Source organism: Colletotrichum gloeosporioides (genome assembly GCF_011800055.1).
Source record: "Colletotrichum gloeosporioides strain Lc1 chromosome Unknown consensus_7, whole genome shotgun sequence".
In the NCBI taxonomy this organism is placed as follows: Eukaryota; Fungi; Ascomycota; class Sordariomycetes; order Glomerellales; family Glomerellaceae; genus Colletotrichum; species Colletotrichum gloeosporioides.
This window is the reverse complement of record NW_025544652.1, coordinates 1,294,561-1,307,396: the sequence shown is the minus strand read 5'-3', so window position 1 is coordinate 1,307,396 and position 12,836 is coordinate 1,294,561. Positions and strand designations below refer to the sequence as shown.

Below are 12,836 nucleotides of genomic sequence, written 5' to 3'. Positions count from 1 at the left end.
CCTACAGGCTCCAGCGAGGGCCCGGAGCCCGGGTCGGATGGGCGTGGACGGCGGACGGTTTGGCGGAATTCACAGGGCGGGACCACTGAAAGGGAAAGACTGACGAATGATCCAATGGAACGTCGTCTTTTCTATGAAGGCTGGCATCCCCGCCCCCTACTCATTAAATTCATCAGCAAGGAAGGTAGGTACTCATGTCTTTTTTCCTTTTTTCCCCCCCCCCAGGGCAAGCGCGGCGAGCACGACGATAAGCGGAACCAACCATGCCCGACCGAGCGGCCATCGTTGAATTGCTCACATAATTCACTGGCTGGTTCTCCGAATCTCCCCTTATCACCTACCGTCTTGCTGGCTAGACAGCCCGAGAATGTACCTGATCATCGGACTCTGAGGTAACTTCAGCTTTGAGTGACACCGGCGTGCGGGGCGAGTTGCCTCATGGCCGACCGAGATTGTCTACCTTATGGAGAGATGCAGTCCCCGTAAGAAGCAACCACGCGGTTGAGAATCAGATCTAATAGCTCGCGACCGGCGTCGTAATCCATCGTCGTCGTCGTCGACATCATCTGCATCATCAAAAAAGCTCCTAAGCATGGCGCTTTATCGACTAGAGGCTCATGAGATAACAAATGCGCACTTGAGTTTTGGGGTTCTCTGTAACGCATCGGGAAAAGCTTCCAGGTACCGACCGGCCACGCCGCCAGCTTCGCACCCGCCACCGGCCGCATACGGCGGGCAGATACAGTTTTCTGGAAATCGCATGTCCATCTCCTGTTCTACCCACGGCATAGCTCCCGCTTCCTCACCGTCTTTTTTGATACTCTTGTTGCTCTCTACCCGGGTGCCTGGAACGGCAGCTGTCCTTCTCTGTTCAATCTTCTTTGTTGGCAAACCATGGCGCCTGTAAGGTACCTTATGAACCGACTCGGCTTTTGCTGTACAAGCCGAAGGCCTTGCCTGCCGAGTCCTGATTGACGTGCTGCCAGCTCGGGTCACAACCGTCCCACCATTCCCCGGGCACTCCAGGGCATGTTGTCAGCAGTCTGTGCTGGCGAACATGCATGATATGAAGGCAGCGGCACGTTACGGTAGGGTCGCGATACGGCCAGGCCGGTGCATGTAAAACAGGACAGCACAGACCGAGAAGGAGGCAAAGACGATCTAGCCAGACTACGACGGCAAGTGATAGGCCCGACGTGTGCGATACGTAATTGATGCACCGAACGCTGTGAAGTTGCCATTTTGTCGTTCCTAGCGGCCCTTGGCCCAGATCCCGTGCTCTTGTTAGACTTGCTTGTTTGCGATGCTAAAGTAACGCTAACAGGCAACAAAATAAGAAGGCCCCGGACTTGTGGCACCTCAGGCAAGTCAACAAAGTTCCGAGCGACCCTCGTCAATATCACCAGCTGCTTAACCGTTACGTCAATCCGGTAGCATGGCAAAAGCTTCTTGCGGCCATTTGGTTCTCAAGCGGGCACGCGATGGCCGTTCGCGCTGCTTTGTTGCTGGTCCGGTTTGATGTTGGCTGCCTACTCTATCCTTATCCTTAAATTATTGGATTGGTCAAGGCGTCGTGCTGTCGACGGCCGGGCTCGTAGTGGTGGTGATGGTGGTGGTGGTCCGATTGCAAATCTGCGCCTCATGGGCGGGATGCAAGGGTGCTCCCGTCTTCGCCTTCTCACATTGAGCAAGGCGTGAAAGGGGGGGGGGGGGGGGGTANGGGGGGGGGGGGGGGGGGGGGGGGGGGGGGGGGAGTATACTGTACGGGGCACTTTTTTCCCTACACCGCTACAGCTGAAGCCAGGAGGGTCTGTCGTCATGTCACTGCCGAGTAATAGTAAGTGAAGCTACTAGACATCTACCTCGTTGGCAAAACAAGCGCCAGGAACACCATCAGCATCAGCGTCAGTACCCCCCGTCATTCCCATTGCTGCTCCCTCGCTTCGGCGTCGCCATGATAATAAGTCCGGACGGGAATGTGCGAGACGGAATGGAACTTGGTGGAATGAAGAGGGGTCTTCAGCAATCGTCAGCAGCGGCACTTGTCCCAGATCCGATATGCAACGGTCCTTCTCCATGCCTCAGCGAGCGCCGTCTCCGTAGAAGGCGTCGAGGGCGAGGCTTGTCTCTGCGATCCCTGAAGAGCCAACCGGAGTAGTGAGGTCACAGGCTGAGAGACGCATAGACATCAGACACAGGCACAGACTGTATTAATCTACTCTGGCCACATCAGGCTAGCGTGTAGACATTCTCTTTCGCAGTTGAGGATGGGAAGGTCCAAGTGTCTTGTTCTTCTCCTCGTCAGACTGTGACTTTCCCTCCAGGGTCACAATGCCGATTGTCGAATACCCATTGCGACTCTTCGCTTCGGTCTTGGTCTCCCCGTGCCCACTGCTGACACAACCCGGCACAACACAACACAACCTACCAACCAACCAACCACAGGACAATGCCCTAGGTTAAGGACAAGAGCCCATGAACAAGGGGGGACAAAGAAGAGAAGAAAAAGAGAACTAGAACCACACTATCCCATCACCATTCATTGCTTGCTTGCTTGTTGGCATACTGCATCCTCTCAGACCCGCAGGGCCCTGCCCGACGCAGGCGATTGACGAAAGACGTCGTTGATATGCTTTGCCGCCGGCGCTAGCCTTTTTGTCCTGCAGGCTGCAGCAAGAACCACAAATCTGTTTTTACTTCATCTTGTCGCCGTGTGCCACGAGGCAAAGACCTCGAGTTTTCATACTTTTGGCGGCTGACCGGGCCACTGGGAGCCTTCGGAAAGCAACCCTCTACGAGAGCACTAAATGACGGCGCTCCGGTACCTTCGAGCTGTGTGCAAGGCATTACTACCAGATCCCGGACCAACAGTGGAAGTGCCTACCTCGCGATGAGATATGGCGGTACAAGCCGGACGGCTCAATCAACCAGCCCGGTCAGAATCCTACCACGATTAAGGTGGGTAAGATACCTTAGGTAATAGAAGCAAGTGGCGCACGGCCTCTGCTCCTCTCCTCTCTTCTGGGACTCCAGCCCGTCCAACAGCAGCGAGGGCTAGCGCTTTACTGATTGGCCGTGCGGGCGCGCCTTCCCTTGCCGCCTCTGCCATCTCAAATTGTAACAGCGCTTAAAAAAAATGACGGGAGAAAAACAACACGGGTATGGTCCATGGATAGTAGAGAGGGGAAAAGGAACAAGAGATCCAAGCACCTCCCTCCACCCGTCCGTCTCGTCTGCTTCAACCCAACCCCCCCCCCCCCCCCCCCCCCCCCCCCCCCCCCCCCCCCCCCCCCCCCCCCCCCTCCCCCCCCCCCCCCCCCCCCCCCCCCCCCCATTAGCCCGGGCCTTCGGCTTTTGTGCCGCCATCCACTGCTAAGCCTCGCCGACCATGTGTATTGCACATCTCTCTCAAGGGTCTGAGTCCTGATGGGCCTCCTCCTTTTCAATGTGCCCCCTTGTTTCTTAGCGCGTGCCCTCCTGATCCCCCACATCGAACAGGTGTGTGGCAGTGTATGAGATGAGCAGATGGAACCGCAAGAACGGTGAGAGTAGAGGGAGACGGTTGTCGCTGGAGTTTCTGGCTACCTTGCTTGCCTAAGGTAACCAGGGTCGCCAGTTTCGCACCTCAGATCCCAAGACTGGCCATCCAGGTGCGTGTTGTTGCGACAATTGCTTACAGGACGACAATGGAGCCCGCTTGCTGCCTCCTAGGTAGGTACGAATAGTTACTTTCAGCTGGGTCAACTGCCAACGCACCGAGAGTTCGAGGACCACCAAGTGGCGGCAGCAGCAGCAGCAGAATCACGCACATCACGTCTCATGCACACCACTAGGACAAACGCGCCCCACACCTCACAACACGCCGCCCAGCAAGCTCCTGTAGACTCGCCTTCATCGACCCAGCTTGGTTTCTGGCAGCGAAGCATGAGCGAAGCAATGATACCTGGTCGCTGTGCCTGGGAGCGTGCGTGCTGCCAACACGAATGTTTGAGATAACAAGCCTCCTGATCTTCTCTTGAATCTGACACTGTTCCCTACCTCAGCGTGTGGTCGCGTGAGTTGTGAGCGACTTCTGCTCCGCTTCGACACGTGTGCTGCCAACTGTATCCAATAAGGCTGAGCTGAAGCTCCGTCAACCTCCTCGAAAGTCAGTGTGGACGCATACGCCAGTCCCTAACACCTCGTCTGACAGCTCTTCGTCTTTGCAACAAGCTGCCCCGATGCGCAGTGTTCCAGAGAGACCCCCAAACCCAACCACCCCCACCACCGAGATCTGAGGAGATGCGGTCCGTGGACCCCTGTTCTCCGCCCAGAGGCTGGCAAGCCCATTCTTTTCATTACGCGCAGAAAGTGGGGCCTCTCGCTTCCAGCCTTTCCATCCGCTAAACAGCCCAATAGCCCAACAGCATGACAATCGCAACGTTTGAATTGTCAACCTTGGTTAGCCCGTCTGGTCCTTCAAAGGCACCTGTGTTTTCGTGTCATGATATGGGCAAACGAGCTGGCGGGCTGGCGGGCTGGTCAACCAGTCTCGGCAGCTCTAGATCACCTGAGTGGCATCGTCGCCTTCGAATGGGCCACCGCAAGCTTGGGGCTTTTTTCGTGACGTTTTTCTATGGTGGCAAGCTTCAATGTCCTTTGAGCTTCCTGGTACAGAGTAGGCGATAGTTCCTGATCGATATGTGGACACTATTGCCCTTGAGGCTGCTTAGAAAGATAATTGCAATGAGCATGGATAGCTTACTGACAACGCTTGCTGGGTTATGAATTTTCTGGTTTCGTACCAGAACGTGTGCTTTTAATGATACGCTTCTTCGGATTTTTGAGCCTCCATCCCTATTCGATGCTTGCTACACCATTCATCCATGCTGTCAAGATGCTGGTAGGCAATGCGCGGTTGTTTAATCGCCGCTAATCTTGGCATGTCTGAAATATTTCATACCGACCCAGGCCACAACCACCCACACCCATGCCATGATACATGTCAGGATGATGAGGGCTGGATAGTAGCCAACAATGGGCAGAGTTGGATCATCTTCAAGCTCCGGAGGGGCGTACGGCGTCGTCCCGACATCCCACGCCCAACTCCACATGCCCAGAACCGAGCCCATTCCCACCACGAAGACAATCCATGTAACCATCAGGACGACCCATCCCCACCATTCCGTGTCTGAGTAGTCCCAATCCACATCAGCAGGCGGCAGCGGCGTACTTGACAAACCACTGTACGAGAGTGGTGATTTGGCTTGTAAAATGGAGCGACGCCTCCGACTCGCAAAGTAGGATTCGGCGCCCGACGGCAGCGACAGGTCTGGCCGTAGAGGTGACGGTATATGGTTTGGGATATGTAGAACGTCATCTTCGTCCGTAGTAGATGTGTATGATATCGTCGGACTTGTTATGCTCGACTCGGTCTCGTTTGGCTGAGGAGGGCTAGTCGAGGAAGCGGAAGACTCGGCCAGACTCGACCTGCTCGCGTAGCCGTCCATGGAAGGACGTGGGGTGAGGTCCGAAATGTTGAGCCCAAGAAGATCGTGCCCGGGTGTCGTTGTAGTTGTGGTAGTCGTACCTGTGGGTGGTGATTGGGATAGATGCTCCGTGTTTTCCACCCCACGAGAGACACTATGCGATGTGTCGATAGTGAGCTGCTTCGCCTCCCTACGCTCCCTCTGCGCACCTCTTCCAAGAAGGGCAACCTTCCTAAGGGAACCTTTCCGTCTTCTCGACTTCTGTTGAGTAATGGTTGACATGGATGCCGACGCCGAGTGCGCTGCGTCTTGGTCGGCTTCGTGATGTGGCTTCCCGTCTGAGAGGGAGCGCATAAAGGGGAGCTTGGAAAGTAGACTGGCGCCAGACACCGTACGTCGATGTGGATTATTCGGGAGTTGGGTTTGCGACTGGGGTTGGACGGGCAGACCAGCCGTTGGCGATGTTGACTTTGTCACATCTGCAGAAATGACTTCGCCGTCGTCGTCGTAATTGGCGGCGGCAGCAGCGGACGCAGTTCGCTCCATTGTGTGTTGCGTCCAACTGCGATAATCCCTTGTCGCACAAGGCTGGCCCCAGTAGACAGAGTGGAGAGTATTGGTCGGAATGGGGGCGGAAAACAAAGATGGGACGGGAGGCTGAGACTGTGTTCGAGTCGGAGTTCGCTGCCAAATTACGTGGTTATCTCTTCACTGTTGTGCGGTCAACGAAGGACCGGCGAGAAAGACAAAAAAAAAAAAGGGAAAAAAAAAAAAAGGGTTTGCTGGCTGTACAGAGCCAAGCTGCATCTTGAACTGAGGCAAGGTGGATTGTTGGATCGCCCAAGTTAGCTGACAAGTTGCGAAGTCGATGCACTAACGGTGAACAGCCAGGTCCCTGCATAGTGACGTGGGCCGCGAATACGCGGTCCAGTGACCTGTCTGCCCATGGCGGAAAGTGGGTGTTGGAGCAGCCACGATCTCTCAAATCTCCCATGTATCTAAGGGAAATAACTCTAATACGCATCACATGCAATCAGCAGAGCACTAATCTGAAGTGAGTGCCGTGTCCCTGGCAGAGTGGCCCCAAAATCGGCTGAAGCTGAAGTGTGGGGGAAGCTGTCTGGGTCGTCCCTCAGGTGCGTAAGGTAGATAGGTAGGTTGATGCCTTTTCCCCCTTCCGTACAGTAAAATCCATCACAGTCCCCCTGATGTTGAGGCGCTGGGCGGTTCTAAGTAAATGATTGCTCGTCTCGTCCCATCTCATCCTTGTGTCTCTTGCCTGACAGACTTCGCACGACACACAACACACGACACCCGCCCACACGCCCACACACACTCTTTCTCGTCTCTCTTTCTCGCCTCCCCATACCATGAATGCCGGCGACTATCGGAAGCCGCCGCCATTGACCCCGTTCATGCTCCCACTGTTCCTGGCTGCCATCCTTCGCTATTGAACAGCCAAGCGCCGGGCGACACCGCCGGCAAGACGGGCCCATGGCTTCCAGCCCTGCATCTGCACGCTTGTCCACCCCTCCAAGACGACCTGCCACCCCACCGAGTCCCGAAAACGGCACCGTCAACAGCGATAGCAATGCACCCCATGTCATCCTTTCACCTTCCCAAATCGACTGTCCATCTATAAACATCGCTGGTGACGACGCCCGCCAGACGGACGACTTTGACAACGACGCGACCTCCGACCGTAGCAGCCTCCCTTACGTGGCAACGACATTGACATCCGGTCTTTTAGCTCCCTCGCCGAACCTGAAACTCGGTTTGCTTCGTCCGGACGCTGCAGTAATGGCCGAAGACGACCCTCCTTCCGCTGGGGGTTCTACCGTCCCGAGCCCCTTCAACTTTCAGACGCAGGTCATCTCGACGTCGCCTGTCAAGTCGGTATGTTCAGCTTCGCGTGGAGCGATATCGCTCATCACGATGCGCGCCTCGTCATCTTCGCATCTTTACTCGACCACTGACACCGTCCTCTCGCAGAATATCGGCCAGCGCCGCGGCCATCGATACAAGCACAGTTCGATATCGACACAACACCAGATCTTCCAAGAGCCTCCTCAGCGCCCGCCCCCCGTTCTACCTGCGTCCCTTCCCGTCCCGACCGTTCGCGAAGCATGGAAGAGCATGTCTCGCGACCAGCGCGCCCGGCTCTATTGGAGCCTGTGCCACCTAGCTGTCGCGTCCTGGCTATTCTTCATCTCCGAAGGCTCATTGGCCATGATGGCTCTATCCCACCTGGTCTTCTTCGACGCCGGGAGTGCTGCCGTGTGTGTCGCCGTTGAGGTACTCGGCAACTTCGAAGTTTGGCGCCGTAGCAGCATCCGCCACCCCTTCGGTCTTGAAAGGGCCGAGGTTCTCGCCGGTTTTGCCATGTCCATTTTCCTGCTGTTTGGCGGCTTCGATCTCGTGTCACACAATCTTAAGCACTGGCTCGAAACAAAGGGCGGACACGAGCCGCATCATGAACATGCTCATGAACGTGTGTCAGCCGGCGAGGTAGACTGGGCCGCCTTCGCCGCGATTGCTAGCACGGCCATCTCCGCGTATGGTCTAAAGAATCACGCGCGCATTGCTAGAATCATGCGAGTATCATGGCTCGCCGGACTTCCCACCCACTTTTCGAACATCTTTCACTTTCTTACCGTCTTCTTTTCCAGCTTGCTGCTTCTGCTTCCCCTCCTGTCAATCAAGACATATATTTGGCTCGACCGGACGCTGTGTGCGGCCATTGCAGCATCCATGTTTCTGTTCGGCGCCAAATTGGCCATGGCCCAGGCTATGATGCTGCTGATGTCGTACGGCGGTAATGGAGGCAATGAGGGCGTGACCTCAGTGGTGCGGGAGATTGAGGCAGAACCTGGCGTCACACGCATCGAAGACGCGCAGTTCTGGCAGGTGCATTACGGATTGTGCATGGCCAATCTCAAGATTTGCGTGGCCAAGGGTTGTGATGAGGGCACGATTAGCAAGCTACGCAGCCGGATATCAACTCTGATACAGAACAAGCTGGGCGAAGGATACGGTCGGGGCACGAGTCTGAGATGGGAGGTTACTTTGCAGACGAGCATTGACGCAACTGGATGAATGTTGGACAGTGACGGGCGTGTTTAGTTCATCGGGCGTTCTATTGGATGGGCATCTCAATGCGTAGACATTCTTCAGGTTGCGGGCCGGGGAAAAGACTCGAGAGTGAAAAGTCTATTTCTTTCAGGAGGTCGAGCCGAGGAGGGTATCCGTCCTTCTTGCTATATACCATTGTGCACAAAATACCAAAGACTTGTGAATAGAACAAGCCTGGTCCGTGATGTCAACACGACGAACCAGTTTGTCCCAGAAGGCTATTTTTCAACACCGCAACTCCTTTTTGCGTCCAAGTCATAACACGTTACAGACCCGAGGGAATTGTCCTTAAAATAGCCCCCAGCGTCCCCTCTGCTTGTCGTCTTTGCTGGGTCTGCCGCCCTGCTGCCGCTCTCGCTCACGGCCCTCGAGCTGCCGCAAACTTTCCATCTTCTCAAGAACCAACTCGAGAAGCTCTTTGCGACGGATGACCTCGAGGTGTCTCCTGATCTTGGGATCCTCCTTGGCAAACTTCTCAATCTCGGCGTCTGAAAGATGTCTGCCAAGGCGAAGGTCAAGCTCCCGGGGAAAGTTGTAGTAAAACTCCGAGAGGAGCTCCACGTTAAGGAAGAGCACTGCGGTCGAAGCCAGCTTGGTAGCTGCCGCATCAAGGAACACCTCGGGGCAGTAGTACTTGTTCTTCAGGTTTGCGCATTGTTTGGACTTGACAGCCAGCAGACGCATCTTGATGATGTCTGCGCGGTCCCTGAGGAACACAGCTTCGCGTCCTGATCAATGTTAGCGGTGTTTTCCGATGATTTCTTACATATGGAACCAACCTCTTGCAAGAAGAGCCGCACTGAAGCCTCCAGCACCGCTTCGTCCATCCCCTTCAACAACAACATCGCCTTTTCGGGCACGGTCCACGAAGTTCATGACCTCTCTAAGCTTCCTTCGACCACCGACAGTGTCTTCGATGCCCTTTAGAGCGCCTTCACAGTCTTGAAGCTCCTTCTTCAGCACCACAGCCGAGTGGTCCCGACCCTGGGTCCACTCTCTCTCATCAATGTCAATTTCAAACTTGTAAGGTTTGATACAGTTCTCGACCTGATCGCTGGTGCTGTAGAACCTCTCGTTAAGAATGGTCGACGCAGCATCCATGATGGCCTCCCGGGCAAAGGGGTGGCTGCTGAACGTTGAGCTTTTGATCAGGGCGTCAATGTGAGACTGAATAGATGAAGCAACCACAGTGGTTGCCAGCCTTCCCACTCCAAGTTTTGTCAGGGAGGACGTAGACGCATCGAGCTGCCTGTGCCAGTACAAAGAGTTTGGGTCGGCTTTGGGAAGATCCGCAAGATTGTCTAAGTCGGGTCGGGCAGGAGATAAGTCCTGGATGGGCTTGTTCCAGTATCTGGCTGCGAGCAGATCAAGAACCTTCTGATCCAACTCCTGCTTCAGCAACTCATGCATTTCAGGGCGGCCAAACTCCTCTGTGAATTTTTTGAAAGAATGCTTGAATCCATCGAGGCTTTCCGCCAAGTAGGACTCGGCCGAAAGTGGGCGATCATTGTACTGAACCTTGAACTCGTAAGTTGCCTCTTCGAGCTCTTGTCTGATGGCGTCGCTCGTGGTCTGAAGGCTGGCGGACATTGTTTGTTCAAGGACAGTCATGAGCTTCTTGCGCAAATTGATCGTTCCAACGTTGACTCCGGATCCTTCGCCGAATTCAAGTGGGTGGTTAGAAAAGAAAGCGTTCTCATTCTTGGCAATGACCGATTGGATGCTGCCGGATCGCTTGAACAAACCACCCGTCTGGGGCACTCTCGAAACGACACCAACATAGCCAAGCCTGAGGGGGTACTGTTTGTCACTGAGGATAGCAGAGCCTCGAGTAGCATCAACTAGGTCCATCTTGGTGACTACTCCAATCGTCCTCTCGCCTCTAGGATCCACACGACGGCTTGCACGCAGGGCTGTTGAGTTTGCGAGATCCACATCTGCGGCAGAAATGGCCAGGATAACATTTGGAGGTTGAATATACTTGTCGCAAAGCTCCGAGATTTTCTGCTTGAGCTCAAGCGGTTGACCTTGCCCCACGACTTGGATGTAGCCAGGCAGGTCGATGAGAGAGAGGTCTGGAACATTCGGGGAATAAATTGTGAGGTGAATGGGGTCATCCGACACGCACTGGCTGTCTGGGACGGCCAAATTGAGTTCGGTCAACGTTCTCTGAATAGAAGAGAAGTCTGTGATGCGTCTGAGGCCTAAGTCCGGAAACTCGCCGTATTCTGCCTTTGAATCAGGGGTGTTGACCAAAGTCAGCTCAATCGGCCGACGGGTAACCATGTTGGATCCCTTCGGCAAAAATTCGTGACCGACGAGTGCTTCCAGAACCGAACTCTTGCCCGAGGACTGGGAGCCGATGACCACAATAGAGGGCAGAGTTAGAGTGCTTGACTGTCCCACTTGCTGAAGCATGCCCCGAATCTCGATCATCTTCTTTGTCAAGACCATCATCTGGTCGTCCTTGGCTATCTCGTCGGGGTCTCGGGGGTCGTCGTCGGACTGTTCGTAGCCATATGCCGCGGTCGAAGCTCCAACAACAGCAGCAGCGCCAGCTCTGCTCTGTTTGGGAGGCTCCCCACCTGGTCCTTCATGCCCGCCTTTTCCTGTCCCAATCTCTTCGTGGAGTCTCAACACCTTTTGTAGCCATTCCGGGGTTTCGAACTGTTCTTTGGTGCTTTCCCATCCGCGCCTTGTTTGATCCGCTATGTCCTTTGCGCTACCGAAGATGGTTATTGCAGTATCCGACACTCCATCTGCCGTCTTGGTGACGAAGTCCCACGCGTTGGTGGTGAGCTCTGATAACGGCAACGTCAGTTGATAGTTGGGAACATGGAGGGGAGGTTAATCTTACGGTTGGCTTGGTACTGTACCCAGGCGAGTGTTCCAACAGCCAGCCCTCCGAACATGGCAGGAATCCTGGCAAACTTGACCACCAACTTTGGCAAGAATCGGGCAAAGGAAGCATTTCGGACGATTACAGCATTGTGGAAAGCGTTTCCCGAGAACCACATGCGGCGTCGAGTGGCCCGAACAGCAGCGTCGGCCCGTTGGAGGCCACCCACAGGAAGCCGATGAAAATGGCGAACGGCTTGAGCAGGAGCGCGTCGCGTCGTAGGCAAAAGCCCTGCAGAAAGAAGGCGTCCGCTCATGCTGCCGGCAAAGCACGGGGCCCGATGATGGAAAGTCGGTGACGGATTGTTCGCATGCGATAATGATTGAAATAAAGGGTTGCTGAAGGCAAAGCCGGGTTCTTCAGGATTGAATGGTCGTGATCTCGTCTCCGGCGGGGGAGTTGTGCGTCGTCGAGGAGACGAGGGGTACTAGAAACCCGTTGAGTTGTCACGAAGGAGTGGCGTGAATTCATACAGCGGGTTCTCGCGGGTTGCAATTGCACTCAACACCGAGTTGCATGAAGAGCCCATTTGCAACGGTGGGGAATACATTGACGAAGGTACCCTCCCCACTAAATTCGCCATGTATCTACTTGAGCGGGCCTGACCTCTCCTCGACCTTCGTAGCTGGCTATCTATTTTAGTATCTGTCCCCGTTTGATGCATAGTGGAAGGCTATTAGTAACCCTTTAAAGGCTTATCGCATCATCACATCCCTAAGACAGGTATGCCCACGGTGTACGTTCTATGCCTGTAGAAGGGGACGTACCCGCCCCGAAGCTCCTCCGATCACCAGCTGACTAGGTTTCCGTAGGTCGCCGTTGGACGTTCAATTAAAGAGCCCCGTGGCGCCGTGGCCATCCCGACTGCTCGACTCTGGCTTTTCGGACCCAGACCAAATGACTCACTGCAACAACGTACTTTCTCCATCTGCGAGCCCGAGTGACGAGGATGAGACCACCCTGAACATCAGGAACGCTTGAGCCAAGCCGAAGGCGCCATCGGCATTGTCCATTCCCCTAAATTGCTGCTTCTTTCCCCCCATCAGCACGGACGCTCAGCTGCCGCGCGCCCAGATCAGCTGGCCAGGACAATCCCCTACGCTGTGTTCCCAGCAAGAAGCCCGACTCTCTACCAAGACTTGCAGCATCCTGTGGCCTACCGATCATATCCCTATCAACTTACGCCACTGCCCTGGGGTTTCTGATCGCGCCATAGCTCATCAAACAGAATACATTTGACTGGGTCTTCCCTCCGCTTACCTTCCACCTGCGCATTCCACTGCCACACTTCGTTCTCTACTTATTTGCTTCCTCGTCGTCGTTCCACGACGGTCCGC

At 55.0% G+C, this 12,836-nt stretch overlaps 3 protein-coding genes across 3 annotated transcripts; 1 reads left to right on the top strand and 2 right to left on the bottom strand.

Annotated features, from left to right (window-relative positions):
- Positions 1 to 4,901: 4,901 nt before the first annotated feature.
- GCG54_00001774 (uncharacterized protein) lies at positions 4,902 to 6,014 on the bottom strand (the record flags this gene model as incomplete). The annotated part of the gene is made up of 1 exon (XM_045401878.1): positions 4,902 to 6,014. One exon carries the CDS (start codon positions 6,012 to 6,014, stop codon positions 4,902 to 4,904), a length of 1,113 nt encoding a protein of 370 aa, XP_045270607.1.
- A 948-nt stretch (positions 6,015 to 6,962) lies between these two features.
- On the top strand, positions 6,963 to 8,564 carry GCG54_00001773 (Protein ZRG17; the record flags this gene model as incomplete). Its single annotated transcript, XM_045401877.1, has 1 exon — positions 6,963 to 8,564. One exon carries the CDS (start codon positions 6,963 to 6,965, stop codon positions 8,562 to 8,564), a length of 1,602 nt encoding a protein of 533 aa, XP_045270606.1.
- A 324-nt stretch (positions 8,565 to 8,888) lies between these two features.
- GCG54_00001772 (Protein msp1) lies at positions 8,889 to 11,755 on the bottom strand (the record flags this gene model as incomplete). Its single annotated transcript, XM_045401876.1, has 3 exons — positions 8,889 to 9,328; positions 9,380 to 11,401; positions 11,458 to 11,755. 3 exons carry the CDS (start codon positions 11,753 to 11,755, stop codon positions 8,889 to 8,891), a joined length of 2,760 nt encoding a protein of 919 aa, XP_045270605.1.
- Between the last annotated feature and the right edge of the window lie 1,081 nt (positions 11,756 to 12,836).